The following is a 17,924-nucleotide window of genomic DNA, read 5'->3' as shown; positions in this document are numbered from 1 at the left end:
GAGGTCAAGAGATAAACCAAACTAAATCATTTAATTTGGTAAAGTGGTGATCGAGAGGTAAAATTAAGCCAATTTGAAGTTTACGCCTTTTAGATCCCTAATCCAAAGACTAATCAGCAACATGAAAGTCAACCAACCACTTGTATGTATTGAATTGTTAATTGCCTAATCTTGAATGTTTTACAATTTGGTCTTTTTTAGCATTAGGCAGTCAATTAGTGTAATTTACCCTTGATTATGAATTGTTGTAATATAATACTTAGTGAGTAGTTAGCTAGACTTTCTATTTACATGCTTATTGTTTATGAATCACTTTATTCCCGAACATTCTTAGGTTCGATCCTTGGAATACTTGAGTGTTTTATTGTAACACTATAAATATTACAACTTGATTTGTCACACTTGCAGTATATCGCTAGATATTTAGAGATAATTGTGTTGATTCATAACCCTAGTACACGCACGTTAGGGTGTGGTCAGAACCAATACCTCTTTTTTTTTTTAAATATTATTTTCTCTCTTTCATATATTATATATTATTGTATCTAAATAACTTTAAATGGTAAATCATTTCTTATGAAATTCTCCAAATGATGAAACTTCTCATGAAAATAGTGAAAAATTAACACTAATTTATAGTGTGAAAAAGGAGAGTGTCATCTAGTTAAATGTGGGATTTACGACACTTACCTAAAGAAAAAAAATTTTTTTTTTTGAAATTTATTATTACCATATAAATTTAACTATTTTCTAAAATAAATCAAATCAGTAAAGAAATTATAAATGTTGTTTATTAATAATGGTCCCATATCTTATATTAATATGTTTAATAAAATTTTATATATAAATGTCTTCATATTAATATTCTTAATTATTATATAAAAAATTTTGGATCAAAAATGTTTTTAAAAGGGAGGCCTCACAATTTTCTTATTTCCCCAATGCGTGCTGAACAATAAAAAATAATATTTCCAAGATACATCACGATTAAGAAATAGTATTCCCAATATATAATACAATGTCTTTTCTTGAACGGAGCAATTCTTCTTACACCTTTGAATGGAATAATTACACATTTAAATTCAATAATGTCAGGAATCAAAAGTTTATACTGTATTTTTTGCACTTAGATTTTGATTTAAATAATTGCACCTTTAAAATTGAATAATGCCAAAAATCACTCAAAAGAATAAAAAAAAAAGAAAATTTGTATTGCATATTTTGCACTTGAATTTGAGGCACATAAACAACACAAAAATGTGATTAAGTGTCGTTTCAGAAAGGTCATAACACTAAGTGTTGTTCAAAAAGGTCATAAAGCGGTATTTTAGAAAGGTCATAACCTCAAAAAGGTTATAACACTAAGGGTGAGTTTGGATGGGCAGTGGGGTGCGGTGTGGTGCGTTTAGCTTATTTTTTATCTCACGCTACAGTATCGCTACAATATTTAATCTTACTGACACTGTTTTTTTACACTAGCCGCAAGTAAACGCATCGCCCATCCAAACTCACCCTAAGTGTGATATTAGTAATTTTGACATCAATTAGACTAAATTGCCAAGTATGAAATATGTGATAGTTGTGAATAGGTACAGGTACCAAAGTTGATATGAAATGTTTATAAGATTGGCATAATATGTATATGTTATTATAGGGATTGAATCAATATGATTACAGTAATAAAACATGTGTGAACTTAGAAAAGAATTAGGATACATATGAATGACATGCCATTAGGGTCTAATATGAAATCAATCAGGGATTTACATGGTTATACGAGATCCACCATTTGTTGTGGATTCTCATCAATTCATAAATGTCAACTTGTGTGAGCAAATCCTTAAATGTCAGCTTGTATGAACAAATCCTTAAAAGCCAGCTTATGTGAGTAATGTTAGCTTGTGTAAGCAACCCTTATCACTGTTAGCTTGTGTGAGCACTGTCAACTTGTTGAAATGATATGAACATGAATTGAATTACATATGTTTCCGAATTGAATATGAATTTAATGATATATGTTACTAGATGAAATTGTTGTATATATATATATTATTTGTGTTATAAGTTCTTGATATGTAATGAACTAACCTATTGGTTGTATTTGTTGAAATGTATATGAAAGTATAAAGATGCCAAAGGATGCCATGTTATATACCAATGTGTTTAATTGCTTAAATTGTTATAATGTCAAGGTAAGTTAAGTAAATTTCATATGGACTTACTAAACATTTAATATGCTTACTCCGTTGCCTCCCATTTTCCTTATAGATTGTGAACTTACGAAATGTGCCAATCGGATCAACGAGAAGCTCACACTATCCCGTTATTGATTCGATAATTTTTCAATCATTTAAAAGCTCAGTTTTGTGGCATGTATATGGGTGTTTCATAAATGTTAGCTTGAATGATGAACATAGTTGAAACTTACCTAATGTTTCATTTTGACAATGTTAATGCCTAGTTGAAATGGTTGGTTTTAACAAATGTGGTTGAGTCTTTGATGATTTAAAATAGCTGATGTGTCGTTGAGAGCACCAAAAATATCCTATCCCTATAAAATAATGAAAAGAATATTATAAGGGAAGTAGGGTCAAATCCTCAAGGACTGGATTTGCACAAATTCCTGTTCCTCGAGATCCCAGACAGAGTCATGCCCAAGAAAACTTGAGTACCTGGAAAAAAAAACAGAATTAAAAGTTTGCTTGAATTGAAATTGCATAAATTGGAATTAAAATTGTAAAGACAACAATGTTGAGAAAAGAGAGTTTTTGATGGAGAGATTCCAGCCTCCGGTTGTCTCGATCCTCCTTGGGTTCAATCCTTGACTTTTGGGTGATCCTTCTCGAACAGAATAAGCCAATTATAGTAGAAGAGGACGCCTACGACTACCAGCTCCACTTAGATTTCAAAGTTATAATTTAGAGAAACCTGACTGTAGCCAACCATTGCTTTTGTGGGATCGTCTTACAGTAGATCATCACTTCTCAATGGCGAATGCCACGCCATTTTATCTATTGGGCTCAACAACCACTAACACAGTAAGCAACGAATCGACTGTGCAACATTCCCAAAACGTACAAAGTGGCCGCTTTTGTGCAAGATGAAAAGATCACTTTTGAAGGGACATGGATGGAAGCGTCAATCCCGTAATGTAGAGAAACGATGAATACTCGTTGAGAAGGCTAAGCGCAGATTTTAAGCCTCATGAACCCTTTTTGGGGAATTTCGACAACCTTTGGCTAGATGAATTTAGTGCTTCATGCTTTTTGGGAAAAAAGAAATAAACTTAATAAAAATAGAATTTTATTGAATAAAGAAAGGAACAAAGGCTAAGCTTTTTGAGAGATCGAGTGTTACAGAAAAAGATGAGTGAAATTTGTGGCACTCTATCCCCTATTTATAGTACTTAGAAAACCTAATCTATTCTTATTTAAATTCTAAAAGATAAATAAAAATAAAAGCTAAAATTAAATCTAAATAATAATTTTAACAATTATCCTAATACAATTAAAATTTAAATAGATTCTTGTGTTTATAAAATCTCTTCTTTGCACTTTTGCCCCCAAGTCTTCCACACTTTGTATTTTCGGCACCACTTCTTTCCTATTTCGCATGCTGGCCCATTTTATCTTTAAATTAATGCTTTTTGCTGTTAAATCTCTTTTTGCCTTCAATTTAGTCCCTACAAGATAAAAAACCATAAATAGTTAAAATTAGTAGGATCATACTCAAAATAAATATGTAATTAATACATAAAAATATGTCATTCTAGAGTATTATCAATAGCATGCTAAGATATTTTTTAACATTGATAAGAAGATGGTATTGAATGGCTAAGTGATTAGATGAATAGGTTGAAATTGAATAAGTTGAATTGATATGTTTTGATACCAAATTGAAGTTTTTTTGGAGTAGTTGAATTGAGATGGTTAAATAAATTGTTTTGGCATGTGTTTGAAATTATTTTTGTGCAGGTAAATTTGTGCAAATATGCACCAAATGTAATGTTTGAAAGATAAACATGAAATAGGTATCTAATGGCCTAAATTTTACCAAAAATATAATCTATGTCCCAGCGAGCAATCTTCCTCGTTGCAATGTCAACCGACAGTATGTGACGTCGCGGTGTTGTGTGGTCTGACATAATGACGTGAAAAATTGTTTGGTGACATCACAACATGGAGGAAGTGACGTCAAGACGTCGGGTGTAATAACCCGTTTTTGAGTCTGATCGGAACAGTGGTTTCGGGACCACTTAACCGAGTAAAAATATTTATTATATTATTTTAATAAGTTTTACAGCATGATGGAATTATAGTATAAAAATTTCATTAAGAAATTTTACCGTTTAAATGCTTAATTTGATAAAAAGGACTTAATCGCGTAAATTGTAAAAGTAGCATGCTATAAGTTAAGAGTAATTATTTGCTGATAAGTTGAATGAGGGGCCCTTATTATGTTATTGGACCAATGATAGTGGTGCTGGTCATAAATGAACTTAAAACATGTGAATTATGCTTTTATTTCATTAAGGTTAATTTGGTAAAATGGTTATTAACATTGATTTAAAGTAAAAACAAAACAGAAAGTGGCAGTCATTTTTCCTTCTGCACGATTTTAAAGTTTAGAAAGCCAAAGTCATGGCTTTTACATTCGGCCAAGCTTAGATTCTCAATTAGGGTATGGTTTTTATTCTGTTTTTAATAATTTTTACGTTTTTGAGATCATTGTTTTGTATTCTAGCTAGCCCGTACCTCAATTTCTGAAAATTTTGATGATTTTAAAATATGTCATTGGTGAATACTAGTATATTTTGAAGTATTATGCTAGATTATTGATGGGTATTGATATATATACAAGTTTTATAAAGTAAATTTTGACAAAAATGAGCTTTAGGGATTTAATAAAAAAATAGAAATATTATGTTAGAAATGTGAAATAAATGAAAATATGGGCTGATTAGAAGATATATATTATTCGGCTAAGAATACTTATAAAGAAATTTCGTATATTTTGTGTATTTGTGAATTATGAACTAAAGTGTCAAAATGTGAAAATATGAAGGCTATTTTGTAAAAATGCCAAAATATATTTATATGGATTGAATTGATTGATTTGGTGAATAAATGAGTTAAATTTGAATTTATATAGATCAAGATAAACAAATACCGGAACTTGATCAGGGGAAACAAAAGTTAGACGGGTAGACGAAAGTATTCGAGCAAATACGAGGTAAGTTCGTATAACTAGAATTGAATTATTAAATAACTGTAATTGTCAAAAAAATGTATGTAAGTTGAATGAATAATCTATTTGAATTTTACATTACCGGTATACTATTTTATTTGTGGTTATATAAATGCAAATGAAATGTTACAAATACTATATACGTTATATTGTTTTGGTATGATAATAGGCACTGAATATGAAATTTGAGTATTTAAATGTATGTACTTAATTATATTAGATATATATACATATGAATTGAGAAATTGAGTTATTGATTTTTTTTTCATTGCTTAATTGATGAAATTGGATAATACCGAGCCCGTTTGAACTTTAGAAAATCGTCAGATACGAGTGACTTGTCACTAGGGTTACCGTTTGGTCGAGCTCCTGCATTTGTTGCGGACTCACCACAGCTCGTATGAGCTTACCGTTTCAGCTCTATGGAGCTTACCGTTTCAGCTCGATAGAGCTTACCGTTTATTAGCTCGGAATGAGCTTACCAATCATGGCTCGAAAGAGCCAAAATGACAATGAATTGACGAATTTCTGATAAATACACTTATAGTGTATCACCCGTGTATCCTTCGATGTTCTAATAGGTTCAACGGGCATAATTATTGTTACTGATTATATGAATAAGCTATGTAATTATATGGATGAATTACCATGGATATGTATAAGTTACGCATAAATTTCTGTTATTATCGATGAATTGCAGGTTATACGAATAGGAAAGAATTGATATAAATGTTATATGATTTACATGATTTAAAAGTTACATGAAATACATGATTTACATGGATTGTTGTTTTATGAATATATGAATTATAGGGACGACATGATATATTTGGCTATATGACTAACTCGGGGATGGTGATGTGAATAGACCTTGCGGACAAATGAGTTGATTTTAATTGTTTTAATGCTTAGATGTTAAATTGGAAAATTTTAATTCTATATTATACAGCTTACTAAGCTTAGTGCTTACTTCATTCATTTTCTTATGTTCTATAGATTCGGAAGCTAGCTCGATTTCGGACGAGGTCGGAGATTTGCTATCACACTATCAAAACGATTTTTGGTACTTTTGATCAAGCTATGTGATATGGATTGAGTTGGAAATGTTTAGTTTAGAATGGAAACATTATGTGTTATGTTCATTTTGGGTGCACTTTGATAAAGGGTATTTTGGTATAATTGAGTATATAAATGCATTGGTTGCAATTTGAAATTTGTAGGGAAGGTTCAATAGTTATAAAGGGGTTATATTCAATTTTTTTAAAAAAAAAGTGAATGAAGTTAATTAGTAAGAATTTATATGAATTTATGATTATATATGTTTGTTATTTATTTAAGAATTTTTTTTTGTAAAATTCTAAGATATACGATAATTCCTTGCAACCCGATTTCGGCGACGGTTTAAGGTTATAGGGTGTTACATCGGGCCTGAAATTTTAAAACTTTTATAATTTGGTCATGTTTAATGCTTGGGTCAACAAAATAAAAGAACTTTTGTAAGCTCGATTAAGGGTCGAATTTAATTGTGTATCACAATATGAATGTATTTATGATATGATTGAATGTTTGAATGATTAATTTACAATATATTTGGCAGTAGTTGCTTCAGCAACGAATGTAGCATCCTATAGCTCAAACCCGACGATCAAGTTGGGCAAAGGGCGTTACACACAATCATAGTATTCTTAGTACAAAATTGAAATCACCAGGGTAACTTCTTAGTAATCTTAGCACTGTATTAGGATCCCTATGGTAACTTTTGAGTACTATGGAATAGACCTGTCCATGGGCCGGGCGGTCCGGCCTGGCCCGACGGCCCGCCCGAAATATGGAAGGGTTTGGGTAAAAATATAGGCCCGAAATATGGGCTTGGGCAAAATTTTAGGCCCGTTTAAAAAATGGGCCGGGCCTCGGGCAAGATTTTTTTGGCCCGGGCCCGGCCCGAAAAATATTAAATATATATTTTTTTATTTTTAAAATATAATAGTTTTTCATTTTAAGTTTATTTACTTTCATTTCCTTGACTAGTGTTACAAAATAATAATAATAAAACATCAAGTTTGTTTTACTAATCAAATGTTAGATTTTGTTACAACAATTAATACAATTAATACAATTAATAATTTGATAAATTTACTAATCAAATGTTAGATTTTATTACAACAATTAATACAATTAATAATTTGATAAATTTACTAATCAAATGTTAGATTTTATTACAACAATTAATAATTTGATAATTTTACTAACAATTAATTTTAATAACAATTAGTTTTAATTTTATTAAAAAAATAATTTTAATTTTAATTTTAATTTAAATTAAAAACGGGCCGGGCCGGGCTCGGGCCTCATATTTTTTCTTCGGGCCGGGCCTGGGCAAAATCTCAAGCCCATATTTCGGGCCGGGCCGGGCCCGGGCCCGGTAAATGGGCTGAAATTTTTTTGTGGGCCCGGCCCGGCCCATGGACAGGTCTACTATGGAATCATATTTTATTTGCTTGGAAAGTTTATTTGCAAAAGTTAGGAAAGTTCTAGATTATTTTCAAACTAATAGAAAGATTATTATTTATCTATTTCATGTAATATATATTATTAGAGGATGGATCAACTTACATCGGTGTAAAATTAAAATGATTTTACTCCCTTTCATATATTTTTGTATGATTAATATTTTAACTATTCAACTGCCATATTTCATATTTCATCCCTATAGATCATGCATATCAAATTTTACGTAAATTAAAAATTTCAAACTATCTATTTTATGCAAAGAAAAAAAATGTTTCAACCGTTCAGTAAATATTAACATATATACTATTTTAGATCAATATGATAGAAATATCGGATTGGTTCGAAACTTTACATGCATATCTATTTTATGTTTGAATACCAAAGAACAAAAAATAATTAAAATTATAAATAACTTTTTAATTTTGTGAGAAATTGGCCTGATTTATGCAACATGTGGAGAAACTCAGGTATTTGAAGCTTTGGGAGTGAAGCACTTAAATAAATTTAAGGTTACCATAGTAAATAGGGAAACTTATCTTAAAAGATGTGATATTTGATAAGATTCAATTTTGAAATTTTAATGGATTGAATCAATCCCTTAAGAATCTCAATTGTAAATAGATTTTAGTCTCGACTGTCGATATAACTCAATTTATACCATTAATTTTGGGGAACTCAACTTTAAATGGAGGTCTTCCCCTCATTTGTAGAATTTCTATGAAGATTCTCACTTTTGTGAGAGTTAAATTGACTTAAGAGGATTTGCAACCAAAAGATCATCTAAAGTCATATGGATTGCGAGAGTAAAATTCTAACCTCGTAAAAACAACACCTAACCAATTAGTTGAAATTTTAAACTGTTTGAATAAATTGATCTCATACAATACTATTGGACAATGGATGATCTTTGGATGGACCCAAATTTGGTAGACATATGTCTCTCCAAACCTTAACTTACTTGCCGACGATTCGAATAGATACCCTTCCGAACATCCTTCAGTATATTCCTCAATGACCTCCACACAAGGAAATACTAACTTCAAATTTTCTCTTAAAATTAAAAACATGTAAGACATTAAACAGAATTAGAGGTAGACTTTGAATGTTTGAAATGTAGTTTTTTCTGTGAATGTTCCGCTTGGTGTATTTTTTGAGAATCAAGATGTGTTGATATGCGAGAGATTTGAAGTTGTAGATGTTGAGGTAACTTCAAGGCAACGAATTGATTTGGAAATGTACCAACAACACTAACCTCATCTGATGTGTGCATTTATTTATTCCACAACAAGACTGAAAAATCTGCGTGCTTTACTAATTAATCAAAATTACCAACATGTAAATATCCAAGAAAGAAAAAGCCGAGAACCAGAGAACTAATTTGATGGAACTTGCATGGAAATTAAATAAATTTAATTTAGTTTTGCAAGCTTGAGTGTTCTGGTATACAAACAGCTAGAAAGTAATAGTCTTTTAATTTCTTGTCTTGTCTGTTACTTTCAGCAAACTTGAAGGTCCATTCTTCCACTTCTCCTAATCCAAGATATAAAACAACTAATTGTGAAAGTTAAATTGCCACCAACCGCTGGGAAATTCAGAAATTATTTAGCTTCAAACAGAGAGCGGGGAGGAAATTAGTGGACTCAGACTTGGGCACAACACATGGCGAAGAGAGGGGAGAATACGGTGAAGAAGCACCAGGTCATGCAGGTTCTTCCTGCAGGCGCGTGGGGTATCAAGAGCAGCTTCCGATCGCTTGTTGCCCTTCTCTTTGCCTTTCTAGTGGTTGCGGCTATATATCTTAGACAAAGCAATGAACAAGTCTTCCAGCATGCGAATGGGAGAACACATGATGCAATTAGTTCAGGTGGCTGCAACTTGTTTTCAGGGAAGTGGGTATATGATAATAAATCTTACCCTCTATACAAAGAGCGAGAGTGCACGTTTATGTCTGATCAGTTAGCTTGTGAGAAATTTGGAAGAAAGGACCTTAACTATCAGTTTTGGAGATGGCAACCTCATCAGTGTGACCTCCCTAGGTAGCTATCTTTCTTTTATGTGCAGATTATGTATATATCATTTCATAAATATACTAGTAAGTATTTACAATATCCATCTGATTTAACCACACAAAAACGAGGACGATCGATATTGATGGTTTTAAGATTGGATTTGGCAATGTTTTTGAGTTTTGTGGAATGTTTCCTTGTTTATGTTAATAAGGTTCAATGGCACAGCACTGCTGGAGAGGCTTAGGAATAAGAGGCTTGTTTTCGTCGGGGACTCACTCAACAGAAACCAATGGATCTCGATGATCTGCCTGGTGGATTCAGCCATCCCACCGGCCTTCAAATCCATGCATAATAATGGTTCAATAAATGTTTTCAAGGCCAAGGTGAGTCTGTATTGTAATTATTATTTCCAGATGACTGTATATGCCAAATCCAAGCCAAGCAAGTTTTCTAAATTTATGTTGGCTTTGGCTTTTACAAAGCATTTAACCACGGTTTCCTTATTCGTCTTATAAAAATTTGTATTTTGTGATGCATGCTACAGTGACTAAATTTTACTGATTAATGTTATCAAGGAATATAATGCAACAATCGAATTCTACTGGTCTCCATTGCTGGTGGAATCCAACTCCGACGATCCAGTAAACCATCGCGTACCGGACCGGATTGTTAGAGTAGAGGCAATTGAAAAGCATGCTAGGCATTGGACAGATGCAGATATTCTTATTTTCAATACCTATCTTTGGTGGAGAAGACGCCAAATGAAGATTTTGTAAGTACATTTAATTTTCCCACCTAATCAATTCTTATAATCATAACCGGCCGGCATGAGCTTTTTTAATTAATTGATCAGGTGGGGATCTTTTGAAAGCCCAGAGGATGGGATTTATAAAACAGTAAAGTTGCCAAGAGTGTACGCGATGGCCCTACAGACATGGGCACGATGGCTAGAGGTTCATGTAAATAGAAACAAGACTTTGCTGTTCTTTATGAGCATGTCACCAACTCATGAAATGTACAAACCTTACTATATTCTAATGAGCTATTCATCAATTCCTAAAATATGAATGAATGGATTTTAATGATCAAACTACAAATTTATATAAATTATAAAAAAAAATTTCAGGGCTGACAAATGGGGTGGGACCAGTGGTGAAAATTGTTATGGAGAAACAGAACCAGTTATGAAAGAAGGATATGCGGGAGATGGAGTGAGTCCAAGGATGATGCGTGCGGTGGAAAGTGTGCTTGGTGAACTGAAAACAAGAGGTTTGAACGTCCAGATGATCAACATTACTCAGCTATCAGATTACAGGAAAGAAGGCCATCCTTCAATTTACAGAAAGCATTGGGAAACAATAACACAACAACAGTTATCCAATCCCAAAACTTTTTCAGATTGCATTCATTGGTGCCTCCCCGGAGTACCTGATTTGTGGAACCAGATTCTCTACGCCTATATTCTTCAACTTAATCCCATTACAGAATAAAATCATGTTACTGAAAGATGGCTTACTTAGTTAATTGACGTAACTCCATGCATGCATGCATGCATGTTGATTGAACTAATGAGCTGACAGCATTGCATAAAAGATGGTAAAATTTTGCCTTTTCTTAGTTTAAATATATAGCAGCATTGCAGTCCCGCAAAATAATTTACATAATAATTTACAATAGTAAAATTTTGCAAATTAATGACCTGAGGACTCAAAACTCTTCCTTATTGCCAAATTAAAATCCATTCAACAATATTGTAGAACTAAATTATGGTATTAAAACATTATATAAGATACAAATGAAGCTTTAATGGGTGTCTAGGTTAAAATCTCATTATATATAAACTTTTATTGATTTTATATAATATAAAAAGGCAAAATATCCTAATAATATTACTTAATTTATAAAAACATTTTTTGGTCTCATGAAATTAACTCAATTAATTTTTTTTATCATAATACATATACACATACAAATAAATACCTTAACTTTGCCATACAATCAGCTCCATGGAACTTTGCCATCAAACTTGGGGTTCACTCTTCCTAATTTGAGCATTCTTAATGTTGACCATAATTTTTTTACTAGAGCCCTTCCGGTATCCATATCCAATTCTTCAAACCTCATTGAGTTTGATATCAATGGGAGCAATTTCACTGGGAAGGTTAATATTGATTTTGGAGGTTTGCCTGGTCTATTGTGGCTAGTTCTTGCTTCTAATCCCTTGGGGAGAGGAGAAGTTGATGATCTAGATTTCTTGAATTCTTTAACTAAATGCAGAAAGTTACAGATATTGGATTTAAGTTATGACCAGCTTGGTGGGGTTATTCCTGATTCTATTGGCAATCTCTCAAATCAACCTGTCCAATTGAGATTGGGAGGGAACCGTCTAAGGGGAAGTATCCCTATAGGGGTCAACAACCTTGTTAACTTGACCGAGCTAAGAATGCAGAAAAATAACATGACAGGCAAATTTCCCGCAGTTAATAGGAAACCTTAAGATGCTACGCCTGCTTGATTTATCTGAAAATCAGTTTTCAGGGAGTGAATCATCCGTAGCCAACCTAACCCGGTTGTACAAGCTTCATCTCCAAGAAAACTACTTTACTGGGAACGTTCCTTCTAGTTTTGGAAATCTTAGTTCCTTGCAAGACCTAGATCTTTTTCAAAACTACCTTAATGGAACTATACCCAATAATGGTATAGGACTTTCTTCCCTAACAATATCCTTGAACCTAGCTCGAAATCAACTAAACGGTCCCAAAGAAATCTTGGTTACTTGGATGTAAGCAAACTGAAAAATCTCAGTTACTTGGATGTTTCAGAGAATCAATTCTCTGGAGAAATTCCTAGTGGCCTAGGCAGCTGTGTAAGCTTGGAACACCTCTACATGGAGGGTAAATTATTTGAAGGCTCCAATCCCAATTCTTTTAAATCCCTGAGAGGACTGCAGAACCTGAATCTTTCAAGGAACAAGTTATCTGGCCAAATTCCTGAATATCTCCAACAGTTTTCCCTTATGACTCTAAATCTTTCTTTTAATAAGTTTGAGGGGGCAGTGCCAACTACTGGTGTTTTCAGAAATGCAACTGCATTGTCGATTATGGGGAATAAGAAGCTTTGTGGAGGAATACGGAATTGAAGTTGTCACCATGCAGCAACAGTGTTAGGTACTATATTCTTGAATAAGAACAGAGAACAAATTGAGAAAATGTGAATTACTAAAGAAACTTGCTTAGTCTATTATTCTGTACTGATTTCTACAATGCTAGTGTTTTTATATTTTATTTTTGAGTAACTACTGTTAACAAACTATATCAGCCTAAGTAACAGAATGATAACAGACTAACAATATATGTTATCTAACATCCATCCAGCTTCTCCAATAGGTAAGACTCGAAGGAAATTCTGAAATCGAGTAAACGTAGAGATAGACAATGGTTTTGTGAGGATATCGGCGACCTGGTCACAGGCTGGTACTTTGCCGACAACTAGTGAGCCACTAGCCACATTTTCACGAACAAAATATAAGTCAAGCTCGACATGTTTAAATTTAGAGTGTAACACTAGATTAGCTGCAACTGCTACTACACTTGAACTGTCACACCAAACCGCCGGAGGATCAGTAGAACGGACTTTCAACTCTGTTAGTAGAGAAACAAACCAAGCAATATCACTGGTAGCTGCAGCTAAGCTTCAATACTCAGCCTCTGCCATGAACCGAGAAACAACTTGTTGTTTCTTAGAACACCAGGAAACAGGTGAATGACCAAAGTTGATACAATAGCCAGTCGTAGAACGGCGGTCATCAAAATCGAGACCCCAGTTGGCATCAACATATCCAACTAAAGATAGTCTATCATATGGGTAAAAAACCAATCCATGATTAATAGTTCCATGTAAATACCTCAAGATACGTTTTAATGCCACTAGATGTACTGTAGTAGGTGCATGCATGAACTAACACACACGATTAACTGCATAAGCAATATTTGGCTGAGTTAATACCACATAGTGATGAGCACCGGCAAGACTCCTATATTCAATAGGGTCAGCAAGGGATCACCCTCATCTTTAGACAACACAGGGGAATTTACTATTGGCGTGTGAACACTTTTTGCATTAGCCAAAGAACTCCGATCAAGCAGATCCCGAATGTATTTGCGTTGGCATAAGTGGAGACTTCCAGTGGATAACCGATTAACTTCAATACCTAAAAATAACGGAGATCACCTATATTTTTTAGAGAAAACTCTTTATGTAACTGGTGAACAAAACAACTTATCTCGTCAGTTGAACTGCCAGTAATAATAATATCATCCACATAAACCAGAACTTAAACAACGAACTTGGTTGTAACTTTAACAAACAATAAGGCATTAGATTTAGATAAGACAAAACCAGTAGAAACAAGAAACCGTCTCAATTTGTCAAACTCTGCACGGGGAGCTTGCCGTAGTTCGTACAATGCCTTTGTCAGATGATAGACCAAAGGCTCACCATTTGGTCCGTATTGAACATAGTCAGGAGGTTGTTGCATGAATACTTCGTCAGTGAGCTCTCCATTTAAAAAAACATTATTGACATCAACTTGACGGGGTTGCCAACTATTAGATACAGCAATGGATAATATGAGTTGGATAGTAGCAGGTTTAACCACTGGACTAAAGGTTTCCTTGAAGTCACATCCTGATACTTGTGAACAACCTTTTGCTACCAACCGTGCCTTTCATTTAAAAATCTCTGCCTTAGACCGAGTAACCATAGCGTGAGTATTTCCCGAAAGAACAGAAGACACAGCGGTTGGACCAGATGGAACGGCAAGACGATCAAATCTTACTTCAGTTGACGAATCAATAGAAACGGTCTGGTTTGGACTATAATGTAGTTGGCGATCCACCTGCACCAGATTGCATAGGATTGCTACTTAAAGTAGGAGCTAAAGATGTAGTGGGCAAATATTCAGTGATTCTATTAGGTTCAACTGTGGATTGAATAGACGATAAGCGAACAATAAGAACATATGTGGTGACATATGGAGAAGACTGAACAGTGGACAAAGCAGGCGAAGAAAACAAAAATCGACGCTCATCAAAGATAACATGCCGAGAGACAATAAGCGTACCATCCATTGTGAGACAATGATAGCCTTTTTATTGAGAGCTATACCCTAAAAATGCACACAGCTGGGAACAAAAATTCAGTTTGTGATGCACAAATGGATGCAAATAAACAACAACAATCAAACACCTGTAAGTGATCATACGTACGTTCATGACCATGAACAGCCTGATACGGAGACTAACCTTTCAGAACCAGAGTTGGTAGATGATTGATAAGATGAATAGCACTACAGAAAGCATAACCCCAGTAACACATAGGTAGATTGGCTTAGGGTAAGAGTGTAAGACTGGTCTCCACAATGTGGCGGTGTTTACGCTCAGCAACAATGTTCTGTTCGGACTTAAATGGACAAGAAAGACGATGAAGAATCCCACAACTAGCCAAAAACTGACGTAAAAGCACAAAACTCACCACCCAGTCACTCTAAAATTTCTTAATATTCTTCCCAAACTGAGTGAAAACCATCTTCTGAAACTGACAAAAGCACTCAACCACTTGAGATTTACGTTTAATCAAACAAATCCAAGTAAATCGACTACTCATGTCAATAAACGAAACATAGTACAGATTACTACCACAAGCAACAGAAGCCGGGCCCCACAAATTAGAAACAACCAATTCAAATAATTTCGTATATTTAGTAGTAGAGCGTGAAAAGGGCAATTTATGGGATTTCCCTTTCTGACATGCAATACAATCATTATCAGGAAATTTCTTATTGGAAACAACTTGACACTTATCAAGAACAAGTTTAACTACTGCAACAGAAGGATGACCAAATCTCTTATGCCATAGTGCAAAAACATCAGTATCTGAAGAACATTCCTAAAGTCCAGTGTTGTGGATAGCGAGAACAATATCAGATGAACCAAATGGATTGGCAGAAAATTAGTATAAACTATCAGAAGCTTGGTCTCGCTGTAAAATTTCTTGTGTCTGGATGTCCTTAATAACACAATAAGACGGATGAAATTCAAAAATACATTATTGTCATTAGCAAACTGAAAAACAGACATAAGGTTCTTTCAGATACTCGGCGCGCACAAGATATTAGACAGATGTAATAACTTCTTCTTTGTAGGCAAAACAGAATTCCCAATAGACGAGATTTTAGTAAGGGGCCCATTCCCCATTAAAAGAGAGGAAGTACCTGGATATGGAGTGGACTCATTCAAACAAGAGACATTCTGACAAACATGATGAGTAGCCCCGGAGTTTGGATACCATGATGAAGTCCAAACAGGTACAAGAACATAAGAATCAGTATTATCAAAATTAGACCCATACTCAGTAACAGTCGAATAATCAGACGCATGAAAATCAAGAATACGAGGCAGTCCAATACATGGTAAAGAGTCACAATCAATAACACGTGCTCGCGATTTGGTCCGCTATGGAACTCCAGGACTATGATTTGGCATAGGAGCCATACCCTTAAGGCCAACATAATGGGCAGACGGCCCAAGAGAATTGTGCCGAAAAGACAGACCAGCATCGGCCTGCCCAACACTCAGACCATCAATGGCATGTTCACTAAAGCCAGACGACCCAATAGACCGACTTGCTCCATGAGATCGATGGACCTCAGCAGATAACCAAAATCGGCGCTAAACCAATGCGCGTTCCATGCTTGGTCTGTAATAGGGACCATAAAGCACACTTGGGCCACTAGACTCAATCCAATTTCCGTGTGGGCCACCATCAGACCCAAACATGTAACCCACTTGATTTATTTTATCATTTACAAAGGGATTTGTATCCCTATACTGCGGAGCAACTCCAAATTTTTAAAAGAAGGGCCAGCCACCCAAAGACGCACCACCAGAGAATAGCGCCGGACTGTGTCCCATCGGTCCACCATACTGCCCAGGCCTACCAAAACCAACATACTGACCACCGCACATCTCCTATCTAGTATGAGCAGATGAGAATCGCGCCACCGTCGGAGCAGTCAGACCGCCATACTCACGGTTGAACCAGTAGAAGCACCGTTGCGCTAGATGGCCATAACGGTCGCAAATCTAGCACTGTATACGAGGACGAAAGCCACGCCCGCGTGAATGACCACTGCACACGTCACTCCGAACAGACTCAATCTCTGGAGGAGTTTCGACCAGATTGGCATGCATCAGTACATCAGGCACTGTCCGTGTTTGGCGGCATTCGATCTCTAAGAGCACGTCGACAAGCTTTTGGAACGGAAGAGCCTCCGATGAGAACAATGCCAGGGTTACCACAGCATCAAACTCCGATGGTAGACCGACAAGAATAACTTCCACCTTTTTGGTCTCCGAAACACTAGATCCAAAGGCCTCAAGCAGAGCACACAGATTCTGAATTTTGGCAAGGTATTCTTTAACAGTGAACTCACCTTTTTTTACGGAATGCAATTCATGCCTAACACGAGACACCTTAGCACCAGTAGGGGCTGCGAACAGTCAATTCGCAATGTTCCAGACGTCGCAAGCCAACTTCGCAGCTGTAAAGCAAGACAACAAAGACGCACTGATCGTAGAAAGCAACCAGGAGGCGAGGAGCTTGTCTTGTTGAACGAACACGGGTGCTTCTGGATTTGGAGTTAAAGTACCATCCGGAGACGCCACAAACCTAGGCGGTGAAGGTAACGTGCTGTCTAAAAAGCCTAACAACTCATATCCTTCAACAATTAGACGCACATGTTGTTGCCATTGAACAAAACTTTTCTCATCTAATTTTACTGTGTCATGGTGAGGAAAACACTGAATCAAACACAAGCTGGAAAACGTCTGACTAGAGTGATCAACGAAAGTGGAGTCTATCGAATTAGCCATGGATTAGCAAAGAAAACAGGCACCAGGACCTCAGGCAACTGATACCATATTAGGTACTATATTCTTGAATAAGAACAAAGAACAAATTGAGAAAATGTGAATTACTAAAGAAACTTGCTTAGTATATTCTTTTGTACTAATTTCTACAATGCTAGTGTTTTTATATTTGATTTTTGAGTAACCGCTGTTAACAAACTATATCAGCCTAAATAACAGAATGATAACA

General features: G+C 34.9%; 1 protein-coding gene and 1 long non-coding RNA gene across 2 annotated transcripts; both read left to right on the top strand.

Moving 5' to 3' along the window:
* The first annotated feature begins 4,586 nt into the window (after positions 1-4,586).
* LOC107898854 (uncharacterized) lies at positions 4,587-6,450 on the top strand. The gene is made up of 3 exons (XR_001684503.2): positions 4,587-4,680; positions 5,152-5,232; positions 6,244-6,450. It is a non-coding gene; the product is annotated as an uncharacterized lncRNA (long non-coding RNA).
* Positions 6,451-9,344: 2,894 nt separating this feature from the next.
* On the top strand, positions 9,345-11,455 carry LOC107898853 (protein trichome birefringence-like 34). The gene is made up of 5 exons (XM_016824419.2): positions 9,345-9,794; positions 9,979-10,150; positions 10,343-10,539; positions 10,621-10,782; positions 10,894-11,455. Exons 1-5 carry the CDS (start codon positions 9,418-9,420, stop codon positions 11,255-11,257), a joined length of 1,272 nt encoding a protein of 423 aa, XP_016679908.2. The 5' UTR covers positions 9,345-9,417; the 3' UTR covers positions 11,258-11,455.
* Positions 11,456-17,924: the final 6,469 nt, after the last annotated feature.

The sequence above is a fragment of the Gossypium hirsutum genome, chromosome D11 (assembly GCF_007990345.1).
Source record: "Gossypium hirsutum isolate 1008001.06 chromosome D11, Gossypium_hirsutum_v2.1, whole genome shotgun sequence".
Taxonomy (NCBI): Eukaryota; Viridiplantae; Streptophyta; class Magnoliopsida; order Malvales; family Malvaceae; genus Gossypium; species Gossypium hirsutum.
The sequence above is the reverse complement of the archived record's forward strand: the minus strand, read 5'-3'. Positions and strand labels throughout refer to the sequence as shown.